General features: G+C 33.1%; 1 protein-coding gene across 1 annotated transcript in view; it reads left to right on the forward strand.

Moving 5' to 3' along the window:
- Window positions 1–272: 272 nt before the first annotated feature.
- Window positions 273–23553, forward strand: part of LOC129231035 (serine/threonine-protein kinase WNK1-like) — a 247222-nt gene continuing 223941 nt past the window's right edge. Inside the window, exon 1 of the mRNA XM_054865282.1 lies at window positions 273–1031. Coding sequence (XP_054721257.1) covers window positions 273–1031 — 759 coding nt within the window. The remainder of the gene's footprint in view (window positions 1032–23553) is intronic.

Below are 23553 nucleotides of genomic sequence, written 5' to 3' on the forward strand. Positions count from 1 at the left end.
CCAACGTAGGCGATGCCAAGGCGACAAAGCAGACGACCCGCTCTCCCGAGCGTCGTCTCCACGAGCAACAGAAGATCTCGTCTTCGCATCACAGCACGTGTGTCGGGAAACAGGCCAAATCGCCCTCCGCGACAGCTTTCTCTCTGCTCTCTGTCAACAAGAGCAAGGGCTCGCGTCGTGGTATAGTGAGGGTTGCCTCTGCTGACCTCTGCAGCAGTGCGGACCCACTCACGACACATGTTAAGAAAGGAAATACTCAGAGTCCTTGTAGCATGACTTCAAAACTTCCGGGTAGCGTTCGGAGAGTAGCTCCTTGTAGCAATTCTCCTTCGAGATCGGTCTCGGAACCTCACGATGTTTCAGCTGGTATTGGATCTCGTGAGTCCACTCCGCCGAGCTCTCCTCCCGAAAGCGGGGATGCCAAGAACAAGGACATCTTCGGTGATAATGAGACGAGCACCAAGCTGGTGGAGGGGAAGAATTTCAGGAAAGTTTCTCCCCGCTACAACATTCGCTTGATGCTGACGAACTCTGCCTTTACGGACTCCAAAGACTCGACCCCCGGTACTCCCTCGTGGGAAAACCCCTCCGAAAGCGATGCTGCTCCGGATGACCATGTCTGTGATAAAGATTTAGCAACTATGACGTCCGCTCCCAAACAGTCAGATAAGGAGCTCACACTTTCTGAATGTGATGCTGATAAATCTCCGATTTCTCCATCGGTTGCGCCACCGGTAGTTGATGATAGGACGTTGATTAGCGAGCGGCAGCAGAGCGACGAACCCCGAGCTGACAATGTGATATTAGAGGCCGACAAACCCATGGGAGTTGAGGAGTTGAAAACTATTCAGGTCGAATCATCCTCCGGTGGCGAAGTGCGTGAGAAAGACGAAGCAGAGAAGGCCCAGGCCACTTCTCCTGATGGCCGATTTCTTAAGTTTGAGGAAGAAGTTGGCAGGGGGTCCTTCAAAACTGTGTACAAAGGATTGGATACCTTGACAGGAGTAGCTGTGGCATGGTGTGAATTACAGGTAAGTCCGTTTCCTATTTTTTTTTGAACTATTTAGATTCCGAGAAGTAAAACGTTTACTTTGGTACGTACGAAGCCGACGAGAGGCCGTGACAGCCTAGTCGGAAACTAGGGGCCCGTCCCTTGAGGGAGGGTTTGGCATCTGAGTGGTATACATTTGGCTAATATTTAGGGGTAGAAGGGGATCCCAGGGCCTTCTTGGCTCTCGATGGCCCTGGATACGTAAGCAATTAATTAGCAAATTGAAACGCTCTTAGCAGTTAGATCTACGAAAAACCCCTTTATCTCATACATAATGCATAAGATATTCCAAACAAATTTATAGGATAAATTGCACAAAATATTGTATATGCTGGGAATGGTTGCAAGGAAATCCTACATCGGTGCATAAAGTTGTGAGCTTTGGGGCGTAACAGCCCACTTGTTTCGGGAATACAAGGAATTCCTTTATCAATGCATTGCATGGGCGCCCATATGCAAAATTTTAAAGGGGCGTCAGATATTTTCCTCATAGTTTAGCAGGATATTTTCCCCATAGAAACCGATTTCAGTGCAGATTAGATTTATTAAAGCTTGACATTTTTAATAAATTATTCATTAAAGGCTGGAGAAGAAATATTTTTACATTTTTGCAAAGAAAAAAGTACTGAAAGCAAGGAAGTTCCAATTTCTAAGGGGAGGGGAAGGGGGCCTTGAGCTCCCACTTGCCCCTTTATATGGGCGCCCTTGATGCATTGCATAAAGAAGTGAGCTTTGAGGCGTAGTGACTACGTGTATTGGGGTTACATGGGAAGGCCTTGAACAATGCATAAACTGAGCTTCGAGTTGTAATTAAACTCAGTATAGGGTTACTTACATTTTAAACTCACAACTTTATGCAATGATGAAGGGATTCCTTTTAACTATAAAACATGAGTGAAGTGAATGCAATTCCTAATTTTATCAAATGACAAAATACGAACTTGCACCCATGCCTACATCTAATGAAAAAAGCAATCGTTAAAAGAAAAAAAAAAGAAAGCAATACTGTCTCCAAAGTTGCCGAATCGTCAAATAAAACTTGCTGGATAAGGACCTCTCATCATGGGTGCCCGTTGTTTCAATGGTCAAAAACATGAAAGCCTGGAACTTAGAAAATAAGAAAGGTATTCAAGATAGGGAACATTACGAATGAAAAAATTGACGCTGGACAATGAAAATGAGCATTACTAAGTGGTATGGTTTGACACTCTTGGTTAAAAATTGAGCTTTATAATTTTTTTTTTCATGAAAAATGTGTTTAAGGAAGCAACTACCTAAACAAGCTCAGTGGCCCTACAACCCAGGCAGCCAAGGCCTACTGGGCCCTCTCAACTTCCTGACCAAGTGCTCTGGGGTGCTAGTCAGAAGTTCCAGTTAGATGGTCATCCGAACGCGGAAGCCCCAGGGTTTAGTCCCCAAGCATGCTTGGTGCTCATTTTATCGAACTGCTGAAGAGATGAACGGCTGAGTCGACCATGCTCGACCCGGGAATACCACCCGGGCCTGCGGCGTGGAATCGCGAAGCGCTACCACTGAGTCACTGGGCTTCTAAGGAAACTACTTGTGCATGGGAAATACTTAATAACCAATTCATTTTGTTGATCATGTTCCTCTATTTCTGGAAAATTTAATAAACGTTAGAAGGGGGAAAGTACAAAAAAAAAAAAAAAAAAAAAAAAAAAAAAGAGTATTACAAAACAAATCCAATTTAAAACTAACAATAAAACAGCTGCACAAATTGAAAACTTTACTGGGAACAAACCGAGAAGGAAAAATTGTAAATGTATGAAAAGTACTTGAATAACTGATTCTGTTTTTATTTTTGCTTTATAACTCGGGAATAACCATAAGAGAGTTCTAAGAATCAAATATAAAATTAGGAAGAGGGGAAACAAACCCCTTTCAACTAGAAATGCCGGTGCATGAATTGAAAAAGATCCTAAAATAATGAATGAAACCTTTGCTTAGTATGTCTCTTCGTAGTATTTACTCTAACAAGACCCCTACAGAAGGGGAGAGGGGGGAGAACTTTAAAGCTAAAGAGTAACGCGCTGATTATCCTAACCTGTAAGGCCCGACACTCCAGAGACCTGTCATTTAGGCGGGTCAGTTGCATGTATTTGGAGAAAAATGATCGGTAGGAGTCACCAAAAGAAAAGGGGGTTTGAAGCCAATGTACGTTACATTTGCAATTTTTTTTACAATGAAAAACCAGATATTTCGTGGGGTGACGTTCCGTCGCGCACTGAAAAGTAAAATAAAATAAATGAAATACTAAGAAAAATACTTTTGTGTTCAATAAAACATTGAACATTTTAATGTAGGAAGTAGTTTGTGCATTTGCTATAAGATAAAATTTTACAGTGAAAAAGGACATAACTCTGGGGATATTTCTTCTCAAAGTAGTAAAGACAATTCAAGCTTTGTTGTCTCTCCTTTCTTTGCTCACTCACTATGAAACTTTTTTTAAAATTAAGTTATAGTGTTTTAACTCAAGAAAGTGCTAGCAATATATATATATATATATATATATATATAATCTCTAAGCAACAGCCTATGTTAGGGCCAAAGCCACCATTGCCCATCTCAGTTTACCGAGGGCTCTGGGGTGCAAGGGCACATGTTCCAGTCAGGTGGTCAGCCATTCTTGGTACTCATTTTATCGACCCACTAAAGGGGTGAAAGGCCGAGTCGACCGTGCACAACCCGGGAATCGAACCCTGGACTGCGGCGTGGAAGCGCTACCACTGAGCCACTGGACTTCAATTAATATGATAGGTATTTTTAAAAATCTATTTACATAGCCTGGTAACCTAAGTAAAGGCAGTAAAAAAATCCCGTATTTCAATCTTTCTAACTTTGTGAATAAATATGGCTGTACTATGGTTGTACTATATGGTGCTGTACTAAATTTTGGAAATACCATGCAACGTTTTTGAAACTTCGAAGTTATGTTAAACGATACACAATTCTGGAAGCATACGTTAATGAGAAATTAAGTTTAAATAATTTAAATTATATTACAGTTGCAAGAATTAATGATGCGAGAAACTCCTCTGTTTGTTAAACCATATAAAAACCATGGTAAGCATTTTTGTAAATCATTTCAAAATCAATACAAACTATGTTCTTGTTTAATGGGATAAAGTTTACCTTTGTTTAGGAAAAAATTAATGAAAATGATACGCACAAATAAGCGATGAAATTTTAGACTCGTGTTTCAGGGTTCTATGAACCGCCTGAACGAGTGTAGAGATTGAAAAAAATATCACGTTGTTTGATGTTCTTGAAACCTATAATACAGTTTTCTAAAAAAAATTGTGTCCTATTTACAGTGCCAGATTCACCAATAGGCCCATGAAGCTCAGCTTAGAAGCTCCCTGTTTTTGATCCTATATTATAAAATTATAACAAAATATAGTTTAACTAATTAATTTATTTATTATTATTATTTTTTTAATATTTAAAATCGAGAGCTGTGTACACAATGTAGAGCAATTTTGCTTTTAACATTAAAAAAAAAAAAAAAAAAAAAACTTTTTTTTTGCAATCTAGGACTTTGTTTTAGGTAAACTCTTCGTATATTCTAGCCTTTAGCATATGCAATGACATAAAAGATGTGCGGTCCCAATACATTTAACGATTGTATCATTCAAGGGGACTACAGATGTGCCTGGCCTGCTTTATTGTTGTGTATGAGGGGCTTCGTTCCATGATGTTTCAATGATATATTAATTTTTCATTTCTTTCTTTTTCAAGTTCACTTCTGCTTATTTTCTCATTATTAGATGAAAATACCCCTCTGTACTCAAAGCAATATTCGTAAATTTCCTGCCGCTGTATTTTAATACAGTTCACATGAATATTCTGGTCATAAAAAATTGAAAAGTTGTTTCGTGACATATTCCGACAAGTCCAAATGGTATATCAAGTTCTGAACTCTAAATTCTAATCGTTGATATTTGTTTCTAAGCGAGCTAATGCATAAAATTTGAGGATGTGAATAAAAAAACTAATAACTAAATCTTGGGATGGGCTGTACACAGATCGTTAGAAACGTCCATTCTCTAAATTTAATCTGTGTTCAGTGTTACCCATTCGCAGATGCACTCTCTGCCATGTGTAGGGATTCTAATTTTCAAAACTTTCTGGTTATAAGATTGTTTTTCGTTCTTCGTAGAGAAATTCATACGTCATTTTCCCGGAAGTAGCGCGTGATGCAGATGAAGATTATGTCTCCCACGGAAGCTGAGTTTTCTTTACCTCCTTGGATAACTTGACAAAATCTCCCTGCTTCTCCCGTTTTTTGAGGTCAATGTCTTAGCACTTTCTTTAATGTTATAAACAGATCCTTGTTTGTAAGTGGTAAATGTTTTCTCATGGAATAAAGTACTTCGTAAACAGCAGTTAGTCAGTTGAAAATGAGAAAAGCTCCATAATATTTATTGCTTGCATGTGTTGTTACTACTTGCCAGCCTCTTGCAACGAACTATGAAATAGAAAATTCACAGATAAAAGTAGAAGTAAAGTGGAGGAGATGTTTGCAAAGCCATCCCCCCCCCCCCCCCACCCTTTCCCGAATGTAAAAGTTTTTGAACTGACTATTTTCCAACGCAGAAAAAGGGGTTCCTCCTAAACCTAAAATAGTACGGGTGGGTCAGAAATATTGAGCACATTTCGTACTTGAATAGAAAGAGATCAAACTTTCTTTTTTTTTTTGAAAGACAATATAGAACACGTTTTTCAAAACAAATTGGGATATTATTAAGTTCTCCGAACCACTGTGTGTGGATGAATATTTGTCGATGCTACTTTACCTATGTTTTTTTAAATACTTCATTACGTGCGGAAGCAAATCATTAACAACGTTAAAAGTCTATTTTTTTCTTATTATACTATTATATTGAAGGGCCGTTCCACGATCATGTATGTGACATTTGTAAAAAAAAATTCAACAAAATGAATTTTTTTAAATGGATTGAAACTAAATATTTTCATGAAATGTTTTTTTTATTTGATAAGAGTATCCTACTACATTTATATAAAAAAAAATTTCATACACATTGCATGAATTAATTAGACGCAGGATAATTAAACTGTATCTATCATGTATGGGACAATTTTTGAAGTCCTTTTCCACTTTGAAACTTTCACAATTAATTTCAGCAAATGTACAAAGATTTCAATGTTGATATTTTTTTGTTTATTTAACATCTAAGCTGTAGTTAATAAAAACAGTTTTTTTACGCTTCTTCAGGTCCAGGTACATTTAAAAAAAAATAAAAACCAGGTATATCATGTTTGTGACATGGCAATCATGTGAGTGACAGAGTACGAAATTAATGCAATATTTTAAGCATAGCTTTGCTTGTATGAGTTCTTTATCTGCAAGAACTACAAAATTATTTTTGACATACATGACTTTAAGATAAAACGTAATAAATTTGCGTTAATTAAGGTTAATTTTACAGTTTCGTGTCTACCCAAATTGTGCATCGACAGGTTCATTGAACATTACAAATCTATCAGAAATTGTAGGCATTGGCATGACTTTCACAATATCACTTCTAGACACTTGATATTGTTCAGCATTCTCTACATAAGAAAAGCTTGTTGCTGATACTTTCTTTAGATACGAGACAGTTAAGTCATGATTTTCATCTTCGGGAATTGAAACTTGACATACAAAATTTTGTCATCTTTTTTCCCCTGCAACTTTTACTAAAAGGGATGAACCTGTAACAATTACTTTTGACATTCGTTTGTTATCCACTTCTAAATATTTCAAAATGAATGCGGTTTCTTTACAGCCACAGTTAGTGTAGAAATGCAATGCAGAATTTCCAAAGATAATTGCATGAATACTTTGTATTCCTTTCACCTCCTGTGCTTTTGACCAATCTATAGCTTCAGATTCCTCATCGATTTGATGTTGCATTATTGACATAACTGTGATATTACGCATAAATTTAGCAGCTACTCTCGAAAAATCTAAAGCTGTTTGGACTGTTTCGCGTCTGGCCATAACCACCGCACGCACTCGTACTTTTGCTGACCCACCAATACCATCGACAACTCCTTTGCCATGAGAAGTGGCAGTATATTTCCAGCTTATGTTATGAAATTTTTCTTGGAATTTTAAATTTAGTTCATGTAGTAAATATGCCTTGTACCGATTCTTAAATTCACTCGATGGGCCATCGGTTCAAATTATTAATTTTGATCTATTATTAGCTGGAATTACATTTAGGAGGTTGGTTAAAAACACTGCAACAGTGTTTTTACTTTTATCATTGGTGTCTGATAGAATAAGAAAACACTGGGTATTTTGTGCATCAAACAATGCTGCAGTAAACAAAGTAACAGAGCTCCGACTCCATAATGCTGACTGCACCTCTCCTTGCCACTCACACCCATTATTCTTCACAAAATCCAATTGAAGAACTAAAGCATGCTTTTTGTCATTCTCGAATGCCGATGCTTGGATTCGCTTAATGCGAACATGTTCTTGAAATTGTGGAAGAGCACAGTTTTAATATCATTCAGTATCACTCTAAGGATAAATTAAATGTTGCCAGATCTGGAAAATTATTTATTATTCAACTGTAAGTACAATTTTTAATATATTTTCTAAACGTAGCAATTTTTAATTTAATTTTAATTGACTTTACTTTCATTCCATGGACATTGATTTAGCCAAAATCAATTCAATTAATATCAATTTTCAAATTGTTATTTAATATGTAACTACATGCTAATATTAGTTTACAGTATTAAAAAGATTAAAAATAATCATTATTAAGTTTAATTATTTTTTAAAGATGAAAGTTGAATACCTGAAATATGATCATTTTTAAGAAACCAAATTTAAAGCATTCACTTTAAGACTTAAATATTTTTGTACGTAAATAAAAAGAACACCATTGGAAAGAGCATGTTTTTGACACACAAAAATGATTGCTACCCATTAAAAAAAAAAAAAAAAAAAAAAAAAAGAAAAATTTTTTCGCTCTGGTTTCATTTTTCGTGGAGCGGCCCTGAAAATGGAATGTATACTTAGTTACGACTTAAATCGTGCATTAAATTTCGTATGATTTGTACAAATTTAGTGAAATGAAAGCTAGCGATTTTTTGAGTTTGCGTGAAGTTGTTGAAAACCCCTGACGCTTAATGAAACTTTTACAATGTGAGCGAAAGTAAAATATTACAATTGTACAGCATTATTGGCCCTTTCTCTCCCTCTCAAAAAAAAAAAAAAAAAACTGTAATCCTCTCAAAATATAAATCTTTGTGGGTAATATTCGCCTCCATTTTGGATTTTGAATTTTTGTCTATTCATATTCTTGCTAAAATCTGAAGAACTACTTCAAAACAACTTTTTACTATTTTTTTGGTGGACGAAATCAAGATCAGTGAGAGAGAGAGAGAGAGAGAGAGAGAGGAAAATTAAAACTGTTCGTACAGTTAATAGTAGTAATAAAATGCAGCACTGTAATAGTACTGTAAAGTAGATACAGTAGTTATATTTATAACTTTAAAAATGAAGAAGATGATAATTTATGCTGCTGACAGCGCATGTACATCATGCAACTCTTCAGAAGAAGAGGAAGAACAAGAAAGAGTAATGAATTGACCTTTCGTTTTCTACCTGACTTATTCTGTCGAAAATTTTCGTGTTGTAGGCAAAGGATTCGAGTTAGCTCTATAATTCGTTACTTGTGAAAAACTCGCGTTTCAGCCATTTCGCGAAGTCGAATCGCGTTGTAACTCGAGTCCACCGTTTGTACAATGTTGTATGTATATTTCATGTTTTGCCCTCGCGGTTTTGCTTGCTGACAGCGGAAACCAATATTATTTTTGTCTACTCAACTTTCCAAATAATTAATTCTAATAACCGGAGGAAGAATTAAATCCGAAATACCCCGAAGTTTAACTCATAAAGCCATTCCAAGGAAAACGAAATTTTGACCTGCACGTGACGCTTCATACATTTCATTTAAAATAATAGTTCAAAAGGGTAATGAGCAAAATTTTGTTGCTTAGGAAATCACAAACGTATGTGTGACTTCTTAAACAAAAAATTTCGTCATTACCATTTAAAATTATTTTTTAAAATGAAATATAGGAACCGTCTAGTGCGGGACAAAATGATCGTTTTCTGTGGAATGGCCATGTACATAATTTATTTTCACAGTTTAAATTACTATTTCTCAACAAATGAGATATGTTTCCTTTTCGTTAGAACCTTAGCTTTCAAAACCTACAATTTGTTTCGTTATTGCTGTATTAATAGAGCTAAAATATCTAGTAATGCATATAGCAAACTACAAAAGTAGGCTTTGAATGTCCCGCACGTGACGCATGCAAATAAATTAAATTTTGTTACAAAGTAATTTAATAAAAATAATACTGTGTCAGGAGTATCTTTGTATCTATTTTGAAGAATAAAAAATGTGCGTACTCCTGTTTAGTTAAAAGTATTAAGATCGGTAACAAAATGTTGGGGAAATTATCGATTCGAATTGTCGCACAAGTGACGGTGGAATGGCACATAGCGTAATTAAAATTGCTCAAATATTTTATGGAAAAAAAAAAGAAAGAAAGAAAGAAAATGGCTTGCGATTTGCCTCGCCTCATGTCGGAAACAAATTTGAATTCACCTGTACGTGCAAGAATCGCCACCGTTATATCTATACCAGCAATTCTCAACCTGTGGTTCGGCACCTGTCTGCAGCAACATTTGACCGGTCCTCAGAGATTTTTTTGCTCGTTCAAGTTAAAATAAAGTTCCGTAATGAAAAAAGAGAGAATACCAAAATAATAAGAATAATAAATCCTATACGACATATTTTACATGAATTTTCTGATTATTTTTTGTGCTTTTTTTGATTTTTCTACAGTGTTTATTACTTATGCAAAAGTATCGCAATAATTATTTCCCTTATTTTTAACACTTAAATACTTCTGTAAATACTTCTTTAACAGCGAGTAAAGTTTTTTTTTTGTATTTATTAGTTCATTTATCATATTATTATTTTATAAAAAATAAAAAATTGTACTCAGCCGTTCGCAAAATGTTTTTACAAGTGCTTAACGGTCCCTGCATCATTTTTTTTTTTTTTTTTGTGTGTGTGAAAAAAAAAGAAGAAAAAAGGTGAAAAAACCTTACACGTCTGTTAAAAGGTTCACATGTTTTTAACGGTTTGCAAACGGAAATGTTTTATTTTTATTATTTTTCCAAAAAAAAAAAAAAAAGAAGAAGAAGAAAAAAAGCATCACTGGTCTGCGTTTTTTATTTATTTATTTATATTTTAAAGCTCTTGCTGTTCCGCGGGTCAAAAAGGGTTGAGAAACGTTGTTATAACAGGGATGATTATTTTTTTCTTCCTAAAAGGACATCCCCGTGAAAAGTTTCCCACTCAGAAAATAGAACATGAACGTTACTCTCACTATCATTCAAACTTGGTGACATTTCAAATGCGATTTAAATTGAGCATAACTTCCAAAATTTTCCACCTGGAGACCAATGGAACAAAGGGATCAGCTGGCAGCAAAGGGTGAGGAGCTTCATCCGGATAGTGGATATCCACCTCGCGGAAAAAGAAACACGCAGGTTCTCGTTTGAGCTGGTGGTAGAAAAATGGAAAGAAGACGTGTCATGAATAAGAATGTTTCTTTCACAAGGTCGGCAATTAGTGCCTGGTTTAAAGGCATATGTTGTGAGCAGTCGAAAACAAGCAGCTGAAAGAGAAAATTTTTCCTCTCCAATCAGTTTTTCCGCTGGCGCGGAAATGCAGTCCGTCGGACGCCATACAGGCGCCATCAGAATTACCTGGCGGAATGGCAACACTACTAAAATAGACCTGTCCGTCACAATAGCAATAGAGAAATAAAGACGCGGGTTTAAATCGAATAAACATGCGCATGCAATTGCTTTTCAATTTTCGTTTCGTGTTTGTTAGTCTCATATCTTAGTTTTGGAATTGAAAGTTGTAGTTAGATATTATATGTTTTTTCCTCAATTAGGGTAATGACCCCAGTAATTGGCACTTTAAGAGTTTGTCCTTAAATTTACTTCTGTTTTCATTACTTAAAAAAATATTCACTTGCAAATATTTTTGTAATAAAGAATGCACATCTGTGCACCTATTTAGTTCACTAAAATCAAAAACTTTTGAATTAACATTTTTATAAAAGTATATATATATAAAGTTGCCAAAATCACCAGTAATTGGCACCTGATACCCCAGTGTATGACGCCTAGTGATCCAGTAATTGGCACATGTTAATAGAACTGGAAAATCACTTTATTTTTCACTTTTAGATTACATACAAATTTTATCATCATAAGAAACATAATTAATGTTAATTTAAAGTGGGTAATTTTACATAAGTTAGTGTTAAATCACACATCTTGACGTTGAAGACGTATTTTAGAGAAATAAAAATAAATTTGGAGTGTTGCATGAAAAAAAATATCGAGATTATTGCTGTTTCATTAGCCGGTATGCAGTTTCGATTTTACGAATTATAGCTGTTTCCACAGAAAAAGCAACATTGACCCGATGATTCTAAGGGGAAAAATGAACCAATTCTCTATAATTGCAATATCTGACTGATGGCCAAACATATTTGTTTTTTATTGTTTCTCTTAAAAATTTAACAGTATACAGATCCCAAAGAATTCCTATTTTTTAGAGCTCTCTCCTTATTTTCCTACTTGTTCCTTTTTTTCCCTACTTTTTCTTTCTTTAGTATAGTAGTTTTAATTGTGCATTGATTTTTATTTTTACAATGTCGCACCGATAATTTTCTGCATGTTTCAATTTTGAAAAAAAAAAAAAAAAAAAAAAAAAAAAAACAATCGAATCTTGAGCTTTCATTGATTAATTAGTACTACAGTAATTTCTGGAAGGAACGCCGCGGCGTCTGCGTGTTTAAAAGTTAAGTTTTCGTTAGTGACTTTTTTACCGTTGCTGCGTTTTATGATCGACTCTTCTTTTTATCGCTCCGACTTAACTGTTTTAACTAAACAATAAAGAAATGGATACCGGCACATTCTGATGCAATTATATATTACTTACTCGTCAATTAGAAGCTTTAATTAAAGTAAACGGCCGATTGTTCAAAAAGTGCGGGAAAAGTCGAATTCACCAATTTTTTGTATAGATGATTACAAGGGAAATGGAGCTCTATTTAAACAGAAAGGCAATGTAAAACCTTGAGAAGAACGTAAGAAAGCAAAGAATGAAAAACCTGTACACTGTACATACTTTCTTGATATTAGTACAAAATAAAAGCGACATATAACAGAAATTCGCAAAAACGGAACACTTCAAAAATAATCGCAGAAACTAACTTTTTTCATGCATAAATATGATTATTGTTCATTCTAAATAGGAAACATGATTATAAAGTTTCAGTTTCTTGAATGTATTTGCAAAGAAAAAAAAAAAAAGCTTGGCAAAACCTAGATGGGCAAAACGTTCCCGATTTTTGGAGAAAAAAATTGTTTTGAAAAATCAATTTAAATGCGAGATTCCGTTTTCATTTCTTCACATTTGTAAAAGTTGGGGTGGGGGGGATAGAGCCACAAGCAAATATGTACTGTATTTCTTTTTCTTTTTAATGGGTATTTTCTAATCTGATATATCATCAGCATCGAGGAGTTGCTCCCCCCCTCTCAATTTCGTGAACAATTTCCGGATGAATATTTTTGTTGTATGGTGAGGATTGAGTAAAAACGTTATGTTTACCATGCATGGATTTTTCCTTTTTTTCCGTGACAAAAATTTTGGAAGAAGAAGGTAAAAAATCATCAAACCAGTAAAACAATATTCGTTTTTATTGCTTGATTAAAATTAAAACTGGCCTGTCATTTTGATTTTCCCCCGAGGGATGGCTAGCGAAGGATGCTAGCCTTCGTTGCGCAATGAATGCTTCGTTGCGCAATGAAATGCTAAATGCAAATTTTGTCTGAAAACAATAAAAAACGCACAAACTTGTATAATTAAGCATTAATTTTCTAAAGCCAGGGAGGGGAAAAATTGACCCCACTGACCCCCCTAAATGACGTTCCTGAAGCAAAAATTTTTGTTGAATGCTAAAACTATATAACATAATACAAACCCTTTAGTTTGCTTATTTCGTTATTTATTTAGTTTAATTATTTTATTATAAATTTTTTGTCCGGATATTTAAAAACAAATATATTTTAGTTCTGCATTTTCAGTCTTTTTCCTTTTGTTTTTCAAATACAAACATCTGCACCTGTTTATGCAAGAATGCATGTCAGCTGCTGATTATTTTAAACTAAAACTAAATTAATATTTACTTTTATTTTTATATCGCAGTTTATGACAACAGGAGCTGAAAGTGTTAGTATTTTCAAATGATAAATGGATGCTCTCGAAGGAATGTTTTCGTTTTTGACAAAACAAATCTTTAACAAAAATGGTTTTATTGCACCAAAATGTGAGTTTTATTATTATTATTATTATTATTATTTTGCGATGGCTATATTGCATTTTATTCTTTCACACTTAAAATTTTTATTACTGTATTGTTGAAAGGTGTTTCTTTGTTTGGATTTTATTTTCATATTTTTGTATTTAGTATCTTTGTTTCCACCAGTTTATTTTTCATTCTGAAAATTGTCAGCTTGTTTCTTTCATTTTGTTTTTACGACTCGGTCTTTCATTAAATCCCTTTAATACTTCAAAAGTACTATTAGTTTATTTTCGAGACAATTTTAAATCAAAAATACTGTTAGTTTATTTTACATTAGAAATAAAGTTTACGCTAAATTTGTTTCCTCTTGACGTGTGTTCAGTCTTATCTCTTCCTATTTTTCCTACCTTTTCAAGTGATTTTTTTTCCTACTTTTCCTATTTTTTTAATTTTTGATTTCATATCTCCTACTTCCCCCCCCCCCCCCAAAGAAACCACTTCGAGGTCTGAGTATATTCTTTATGATTCAAATAATAATAGAACCCATATGATATAGTAGCTGCAAAAGTATCAGAAATCAAAATAGTGACATATTGCAGAACACATTAGTGTTTATAGGCACATGTGCCAATTACTGGAGACTAGCAAAACTGAAGCACTAAATGGCATCCATCACTATTTCAAAAATCCAAAAAGGGACAAAATTCCACCCACTCAAAGTAACACTTTTCAACTAAACAAAACTTTTGACAACGAAAATTTAAAATATATTTTAAGTCATTTTAATGGATTGATGCGCATGGTTCCCTTAAGCCAGAGAAGAAGCTTTTGCAACAAAAATGGCTGACTTGAACAAGCCACAATTGTTTCTCCTTCCTCACTGTTACCATTTAGTAACACTAATTGAAGTTATAATCTTTAAAGTAAATGTACATTCAGTTGGTATATGGGCTTCTAATTTTAAAAGATTGGATACAAATTTTATTTTAGGACATTTTTGTTGGAAGTGCCAATCACTGGTGACCTGCCAATTACTGGGGGTGTTACCCTATACTATTGATAAAGACTGAAATCCCACTGCAAGATTAACTTTTTTTTTTTTTTTTTTTTGATGAATGCAAAACTCAACTCTTTTCGGTACTCTATAAAGCAAGTGCATAAAATATTTGTTTAGTTTCGGTGTTATGTAATGTTATATTTTTTTTACTCATATTTAAAATATTGTTTCCTAAAACCAAGGCAGGAACAATATTTCTAAAAACAGTCGATAACATATGCCTTGTTGCAGCATTTGCACATAATGACATTTTCTTTCTTTCTTTTTTTTTTTGAGAAAATCTCATTCTAAAAATGATTTGGCCCCTCTTCGATATTTTTCAAACATGGTTATTATTGAGATACAGTAAAACCTGTAAAGTTGACCACCTTTGTAAGTTGACCACCTGTCTATGTTGACCGCTTTTTTTAGGAACGGAATTAGTCCTATCTTATATAATGAAGGAAAACCTCTGTAACTTGACCATCTCTCTATCTTGACCACCTGTCTATCTTGACCACTAATGAACACCAAATTTGGTTTGGAGTATTGTAAAATACCCTTTGTAAGTTGACCATTTGATTTAATTTTTTAAATTTTATTTAGCAAATTATTTTATATTATTATTTTTTTTTTATAGTTTCCAAGAATATTTTTGATCCACACCAGCATTTAACCATTTGAATGAAACAGCAGCATAACTAAACCTCCTTTTGAGTTTAACCACATGTGAAAACTACTAAGAACCCTTTTATTCTCCAAAATTGTTTTTCTTTTGTTACACTATTTGAGACTGACTTTTGTACTCTATGTTCAATGAAAACATGTGTCAATAGAAAAACACAAAGTATTTTTTTCCAGTTGCAATATTTTGGCAACAATGGAATTGTGCTAAAGAGTAAAGTTACTTGCATTGCAGTATTTTTGGTGCAAGGGATTAAGAGATAGGACATTTCCATTTTCAACTGCCTTTTTGAACTATGAGAGTCCAACTTGTTGCTCTTTGTGTTATAGTTTTACATAAAATGGCTTCAAAAAGAAAGTTAGTTGAACTTGAGATTGATAAAAAGTATGAAATATTAAAATTAATTGAAAAAAGAGAAATCCAGAGAAAATTAGCTGGGAGACATATGGAATTTCCAAAACTGGTCTAATAAGTGCGCCAAACTTCAATAAGGAGTTATTTTGTTGAAAAGTATATCATCATGGGGTTATAAATGTATATGAGAAAAAAAAAAAGCGAAAAATTTGTAATTTTTTTATTAGCTATGAATTTTTAGGAACTATTAATATCAAATGAGTAACTTTTCATAAACAATAAGATTTTTTTTTTGATCAATTTACTGAAATTTTAAATTTGCGTGACACATTATACGTCATTCTGGGAAAATAATCTCTAAAAATATTTGAATAACATTTTAAATTATTGTTTCAAAGTAATACTAAACAATGAAAGTGAGTTGAACAGAAATAGTAAGTGTCAATTAATCAAAAAATGAATAAATGGTGCAAGAAATAACAAAAAAAAAAAATCATTACCCCCTTTATAAGTTGACCACCTGTCTAAGTTGACCACCAAAGTACTGCACCGCAAGTGGTCAACTTATACAGGTTTCACGTATCATAATAACAATAATTACAATAATACTAATTATTATTATTATTTTTGACCTAATAGATCACTTCTTCCCTTTTTTAAATATGTAAGCAGTTGAATTTCAGTTTTTTTATGGCAATTAAACCAATTTAGGGAGCTTTGACATTGAAAAAAAAAATGTTTTTATAAAAAGGGAAAAAATTGTGTAAGGGATAGCACACCTTTTTACAAGTATGAACCTTTAGTTTTCTGAAAAAGTGAGAGAAAAAAATCCATCTCAAGTCTCATTTTATCGCAGTATTTTCTCACAGTGAAACGCTGCAATGCGCAAAAACATGCTTTGAACATTACTATCTGTCATAATTTTTAAAAATATTGAAAGCAAACTTCTGCAAATAATAAATGTAACAAATTGAGGCGACAATTAAAACAACAAAAGTGCCTGAACTTAAATGCGATACGATTGAATGAAATATTTCAAATCTTCACTCGAACCAAACACGAGCTTTGTCATTAATTCGCGCTCGAGTTCAAAGAAGTAAATAAGTAAGTAAAAATAAAAAATAAATTTTGCAAATAAAAATTCAGTTTTTCGAGCGCTCTTTAAAAAATCAAATGTTAATGTTTAGGAATGCTCATCTTTTATGTTATTTTTTTTACAACATGTTGTTGTTGTAAAAATAAAAAATAAATTGACTAAAAAAAAATTCAGTTTATAGATCGCTCTTAAAAAGTCAAATGTTAATATTTGTGAGTGCTCGCTTTTATGTTGTTTTTTGTCACTGAAACCGTACAATATTAACCCTTCATCCTTCTGTTTCGGACAATACTAAGAAATGTAATTTTTATCGGTACATGAACTTGGATCTTTGGAGCCTCTTAACCTCTTTTCAATATTCTTCATGTCTATCTTTGTCTGGCTGCTTGTGGGATTTCTCGAAAAACCCAAGATTGGGGCCTTAAAATTCCCAATATCTGGACATGAAAAACACAAGATCATGTAACTAATAATTCTTAATATTTATTCTGTTTTTTTTGTTGTTACTACTATTGTAGTTAGTGGATTATTAATCGTAAAAATGATAAAGTTTTTACTTTATCAAAAAAAAAAAAAAATAATAATAATAAGTTCTAAAATATATCTCTAAATAATAACTTCTTAAGAACAATTTCTTTAAAAATGGTGTAAAAATTGTCTGCTGTAGCAGCAAATATATATGTATATAAATATAAATAAATACATAAAAAAGGAAAAAATTAAAATAAATAAAAGTAACTTTATTAATGTCTTGACTTGATTACCATTATACGAAGGTTCAAGACAGATAGGTAGGAACAATTCACGACGTACAAAGATAATTTTTGTTGTTTGTTTCTTAACGCATTGTTTTTTTTTTTTTTTTTTTTTTTTGATAATTATAGCCTGTGCTTAAAGGAAAACTCCATTGTTGATTTTTAAGCCAAAAATTCAAGTTTAGTGAAAATTTTGTGCTTCAACGGTAAAACATTTAGCAAATGTGCCTTTTTTATCAATGAAACACGCAATCATAAGCACCGAAGATCTCTATTGAAAACCCAAGATATTGGGGAAAACTCAAGCTCTGGCTGCCCTGATCTTTTCCTGCGCCGTTATTGCTGTATCTGTAATTTTCCAGCATTTTAGCAGAAGTTTTGAACATCTTTCAGTATTTTATCCCGAAAGGACACCTTAGACAAGATACAATTGCTGCATATGTACATAAGAAAACGGCAGTTATGAGACAAATCCTTGCGAATCCGAAACCTTAGTAGGCAATGAATTCCCGTGTAATGTTTTAAGGGTTATTAAGTAGATATGTTTAGAACTTCGCACATTTCTTTTTATTGGTGTGATGATAATTTTTCTTATCTTATTTGCTTTCGTTGATGACCTCGGATGATTCGTATGTAATTTTGTATCACTTTTTAGTATCAACTTTCTTTCACAAGCTTTTGAAATCAAGTTTTAAATGGGTTTTGCCACGCATTCAGTCTAAGCTTTTAAATCTGGCATTTCAATAATATATTTTTTCCTTTTTTTTTTTGCGTGCATCCTTTATTGTTGCAATTGTCGCCATTTAGGGTATAATGACACTAGTAATAGACAAGAGTCCAATAACAGACAGTCGTAAGTTTGGATTTAAATAATAAGAATTTTAGGCGGGTAAAACTGATGTTTCTGCGACCCATAAATACGGTGCAATCATCTAGTGTTATCAGAGTGAATTTTATGAGTCAGTTGGGATTTACAAGGCAATGGTGGAAGGTTATGAACAGCTACCACGAGGTCAGCTGGTGTTTCATATTCATTAGAATTTAATAAGGTTTTAGATGTAAAAACAAAGAACTTTTGCACATTATGAAGAGAGAAGGGGAATTCTGTCCATTACTCATCCTTTCCTCATCCTATCTGTTACTGGGTGTCATCAGAATCGTCGGTGTCTGCTACTGGAGGGTCGGATCTTTTTTCGAAATTGAGCAAATAAAAATAGAATTAACTAATTCAGAGGATCCAGAAGCAGCCAAACGTTAGATGAGATGTAGTTGCATGGGAGAAAAATAGTTTAAAAAGTCTAAATACATTAAAAGGCTCAAAAAATTGAGATAAGCCAGGGTTCGTACGGGTCATGGAAATCCTGGAAAGTCATGGAAAAAAAATAACAGAATTTCAGACCTGGAAAAGTCATGGAAAATTGAAATTTTCATTGAAAGTCATGGAAATTTATTTCAAGTCATGGAAAAATGTCCTGGACAAAGAGAAAGGAGCAGTAACTAAAGGAGCATTAGAAATCTTGAGTGATTTAACAGTATAGCACATAAAAGCTATTAAAAGTGGAAAATTGAACGATCCAAAAATCAAATCTGAATTTTGAAATCTCATTGCATCCACTTCTGTCGCAGCCGCTTGCCATTTTTTGCGATGTGATTTTACTGCCGGACGTCATTTATTTTGAATTTTCTGTTATTTTCAACACTTCTTATGTTTCATATTCTGTAGTAGCAAAATTTCACATTCTTAGTTTTGCCACGCCCACTCAAAAAAAGCAATTCAGTTGCATGCGAGTTCGATTCCATCACTTGTAAGAACTTTTATTATTAAATTTTTCAGAGTTTATCTTAATTTGTTGAATGTTTTAGAAAATATAGATATTAAGTGAGGCGACAGAATACAGAAAAAGAGGAATTAGAATGCTCTAAAACAGTAGTGCCCAACATACGGCACACAAAACTAATCCATGCAATCCACCGCTACGTTCAATGTCGGGAATTAAACGTGTTCTGAAATTTCTGTACCTATTAATTTATATGCATTTGAAAATGCAAATTTGTAAACAAAACAAATATACTTTTGAATCAGAAAGATTGATTCATTACTGAATGGTTTTTTCAAAAAAGATCTGGTTTGGAAACATAAAGAACTAAACTATTAATTGGCTTTACTTTAAAGAACCAAAATACTGTCAACTTATGTGGATGGTTAAAGGCACTGTTGACACTAAAAGGTAACGTTTGAAGCAAATTTATTGAAACTTAATGATGACTCATTCAACCTTTGTCCCATTCAATATCATTCTCTCTGTTTTTTAAAAAAAAAAATCATACATTTAAGCATCATCATATTTTCTTCACTGCATTTTTACTTTATTTAAATTTATATGATAAAGACAAATAAGAATAGTTTAGTTTTTTAAGTGTGCACTTATATTTTTTCCACAACGAGTAAGTGCTTCAATGAGGCTGTGGGACGTTTTGCTAATGCTCATTTCCAAATATTACCAAGTTTGAGATTAAATAGTGCTATTCTCTTCGTGTAACGAGGTCATGAAAATTTTCATTGAAGTAATGAAAAAGTCTTGGAAAAGTCATGGAATTTTTTTTATCCAAATAGAGTATGAACCCTGTAACCTGAGAGCGATGTCTCCAGCATGTCTGTTACTGGTGCCGTTACCCTATGCTACGTTAAAAAATTGAAAATATTTTAGCAGAGATATCTTTTGAAGATTTGTAAGACAAAATGAATGAACATTTAAATCAGCGTTAACAAACATTTATACCAACGTTGACAAAAATAAGCATTAGTCAGCTTCGCAAAATTCAGTAAATGCTAAGTAACCCTTATTAAAAGTTTTGAACTATGTTTATCAATATTTGAACCAAAATGCAATAATTTTTGAGCCAACGTTAATTCATTATTACGATGAAGTCAAACCTTTAAAGAAATAACAAATAAATAAATAAATAAAACTCGAACCATAACTCTTTAGAACTGCAAAATATAGATTCTCGATGACTTATCTATAGTGAAATAAACCTTCTCAGAATAGGCAATTGGGGGCGAACTCATTATCATAAAACAGCGTTTCTTAAATTTTGTTCCGTGGAACCCCAGAGTTCCACAGAACTCTCTCAGGGGTTCCATGAGACTTGAGTTCTGAAAAAATCGACAAAACTAACGCTTTCTTTAAATTAATAATAAATGTACTTTTACTTTTGTATACTAATCTGAGCGTTAGTACCCATCAGGGTTAGTCAATATAGGAATAATTTTATTCGTTGCCTAAACTAATGCAAATTTTAGACTATCAAAAATAGCCTGAAATTGAGTCTTCATGATTTAAACTTCATAATTTGTTCCTAGATCAATCCCAAATAACCTCCCTCTCAACTAATGTCTCCAAACGTAGCCTAAAATTGCGTTTTAAAACTTGTATTTCGAAAAATTTCCGGAAGAAGCTTTTGACCCCCCAATATCACCAAAGATATTTTTAAAGTGATTTCAATGTTGAAAAACTTTTGGGAGTGCACGTCTAACCCTTTTTCCTACAACATTACTAAATATTGCCTAAAATTACGATTTTTGATGTCATTTTCATATATTCTGCTCTTGATACTAGCCACTCTCTCAGTATCTATGGCAAAAGAACCAATTTCTGAAGCAGTACTGGTCAAGCGCGTCTGAATGCTCTAACTCTCTGTCTAACGTCAACACATAGCAACAACTTAGTCCATGAGTTATAAGTAACTAAAAAAATGTAGAAAAATTAATGACATATAACTCATGTAATTCATTCATAAATTCTGAGGTTATTTGTCTCGTTTTTAGTACTCAGAGTTAAATAGGAGTGTATTGATATTTTACAATAACAAATTAATAAGTAGCAGTTATTAATACACTGTAAAAACAATTCAGAAACGTTCCTGGAAAATAATGGGCAGCTGATGCGACAGCAACATACCTTGCAAAAACCAGGAACGTTTTTTTGCTGAAATTCAGTAACCTTCCTGAAATTATCACAGAAGCCTCCGGAAAAATTCAGAAATCTTCCCGTTTAAAGCCACTTGTGTACCTGGAAAATTAGAGTAAATATAGAAAGGCATAATATAATAGCTTGGCACCTTCCTGATTTATCACGGATGTTAAAAGAGCAGTACTGCAAATATGGCCAAAGCCAAGATAGAATTGCAAGTAGTGTCCGTTTTTCAGGAGAAAGCATTTGACTCCTCCCTCGTCACGTGTTATCCGATGAATCTATTTCGCTGTTTTCGGCATATATATTGTAACGTTCTAGGTTTGGCAATTTAGCGTACCTACTCGATAAAAGAAAAAGTCGACCAAAACCAGAAAACTCGGCCACATACCCCACTAAAAAGGATCTCAAAAAAAACTTAAAAAAAAAAGTTGAGAAAATCTGTAGGTATTTGGCCCACTTCATAAGCCTACATCTTAAGAAAATCTGCAGACTGAAGATCTCTAGATTTTCTGCAGAATGTTCGGAAGTTGAGAAAATCTGAAGGTATTTGGCCCACTTTTAAACCTAAATCTTAAGAAAATCTACAGACTTAAGATCTGTAGATTTTCTGTAAAAAGCTCTGAAGAAAATCTTCAAATTTTTATTCTCAAGGTTTTCTTAGAATATATAGGCTTAAAGTGGGCCAAATAACTTGAGATTTTCTGAAGGTGGGCGTTTCTGAAGATTTTCTTTAAAAATTAATTTTTCAGAAATTTTATTTATTTATTTTGAAAAATACAGTAATAAAAAAAATCTTAGAACTCTTTCGGCTAAAACATAGTTCCAAATGATTTGAAACTCCCTAAAAATTGCATAATGATAATTTATTTAATCTAGATTTGATTATGTGCGTAGATCATCCAAATAAAAGCTTAAGAAGCATTTGAAATTTCAATCTACATACATGAGATGCTGTCATAACAAAAATTTCCTACCAGAAATAACTTTGAATGTAGTACTAAAAATTAGTTCAGAAGAATAAACCTAGAGGGTTTTTTTTTTTTTTTCATTGTGCTTGGCAAAAACAGATACCTTGAAATAAGATTTTTTAATTTAGACTAAAATGTGTTCACCGTACTGATGTAGGACAGCGTATACAATGTGTTTTTAATTCATTGGTGTTATGAATAGGATACACTTTTTTTATATCTTGTAGATGGTACTAATTTTTTTAGGATAATGGTCATAAGTCAAGTATTTCAAATATAAATTGACAACAGAAATCCCTTCTACTTCTAGAACAGTTAGTTATACTGTGGAAAATTTTGTTGTGAAAAGTATTTCATTGGCTATTTGAGAAGTGGTATGCACCTGAATATTTTTCCAATCAGAGTAGGAAGAATATAATTTAATGGGAAGATAGTAATAACCTTGCAATAATTTTATTTTTTTACATTATATGTAATACAATATTTGCTCTACTCCGATTTTGAAAATACATATACTGTCGGCCCTGCTTAATTGAATACTGTCAGTTCCAAGGAATATTATTTGATTAAGCAGGGAAATACTCTTTATCATACCAAATTGACAACATTTGTCTTAAAACGTAATAATAATGAATCAATAACTATATAATGGAAGTAATGTTTTTGGTAAAAATATATTGAAACAAGCTAAGTGAACAACAAAATAATAGGTATAATAATTTTAAATATATATTAGAAGGGCGCAAGGAAAAAAATGCAACTTACCACCTCATCTGTTGCATGCGAGAAATATAATTTAATATTTTTACATGAATAATTGTTCTTACGAAATTAATTTTTAAATTATTTAAAAAACTTCTTAGTAAAATATTGCGAAAGCTGATCAATATTGTTCGATTAAGCGAGGATCTTTGACAATTCCTCAGTGGGGAAGTATTCAGTTCCAAAAGGTTTTATTCATATTTGGGGTATTTGTTTATCCGTTACCCGTTTAAGCGGGGCTGGCAGTATATATAAGAATACACACACAATATAAATGTTTTGTTCTGATATGAGATATTTAGCATCAACTCTACACTTCTGAGACTTAATTGTGCAACAATTTCTTTATTCCTAAACACATTTAAATATATATTACTGTGAAAGCTTTAAATAAGAGAATGTTGACTTTCACCGTCTCA

Source organism: Uloborus diversus, chromosome 10 (assembly GCF_026930045.1).
Source record: "Uloborus diversus isolate 005 chromosome 10, Udiv.v.3.1, whole genome shotgun sequence".
Classification (NCBI taxonomy): domain Eukaryota; kingdom Metazoa; phylum Arthropoda; class Arachnida; order Araneae; family Uloboridae; genus Uloborus; species Uloborus diversus.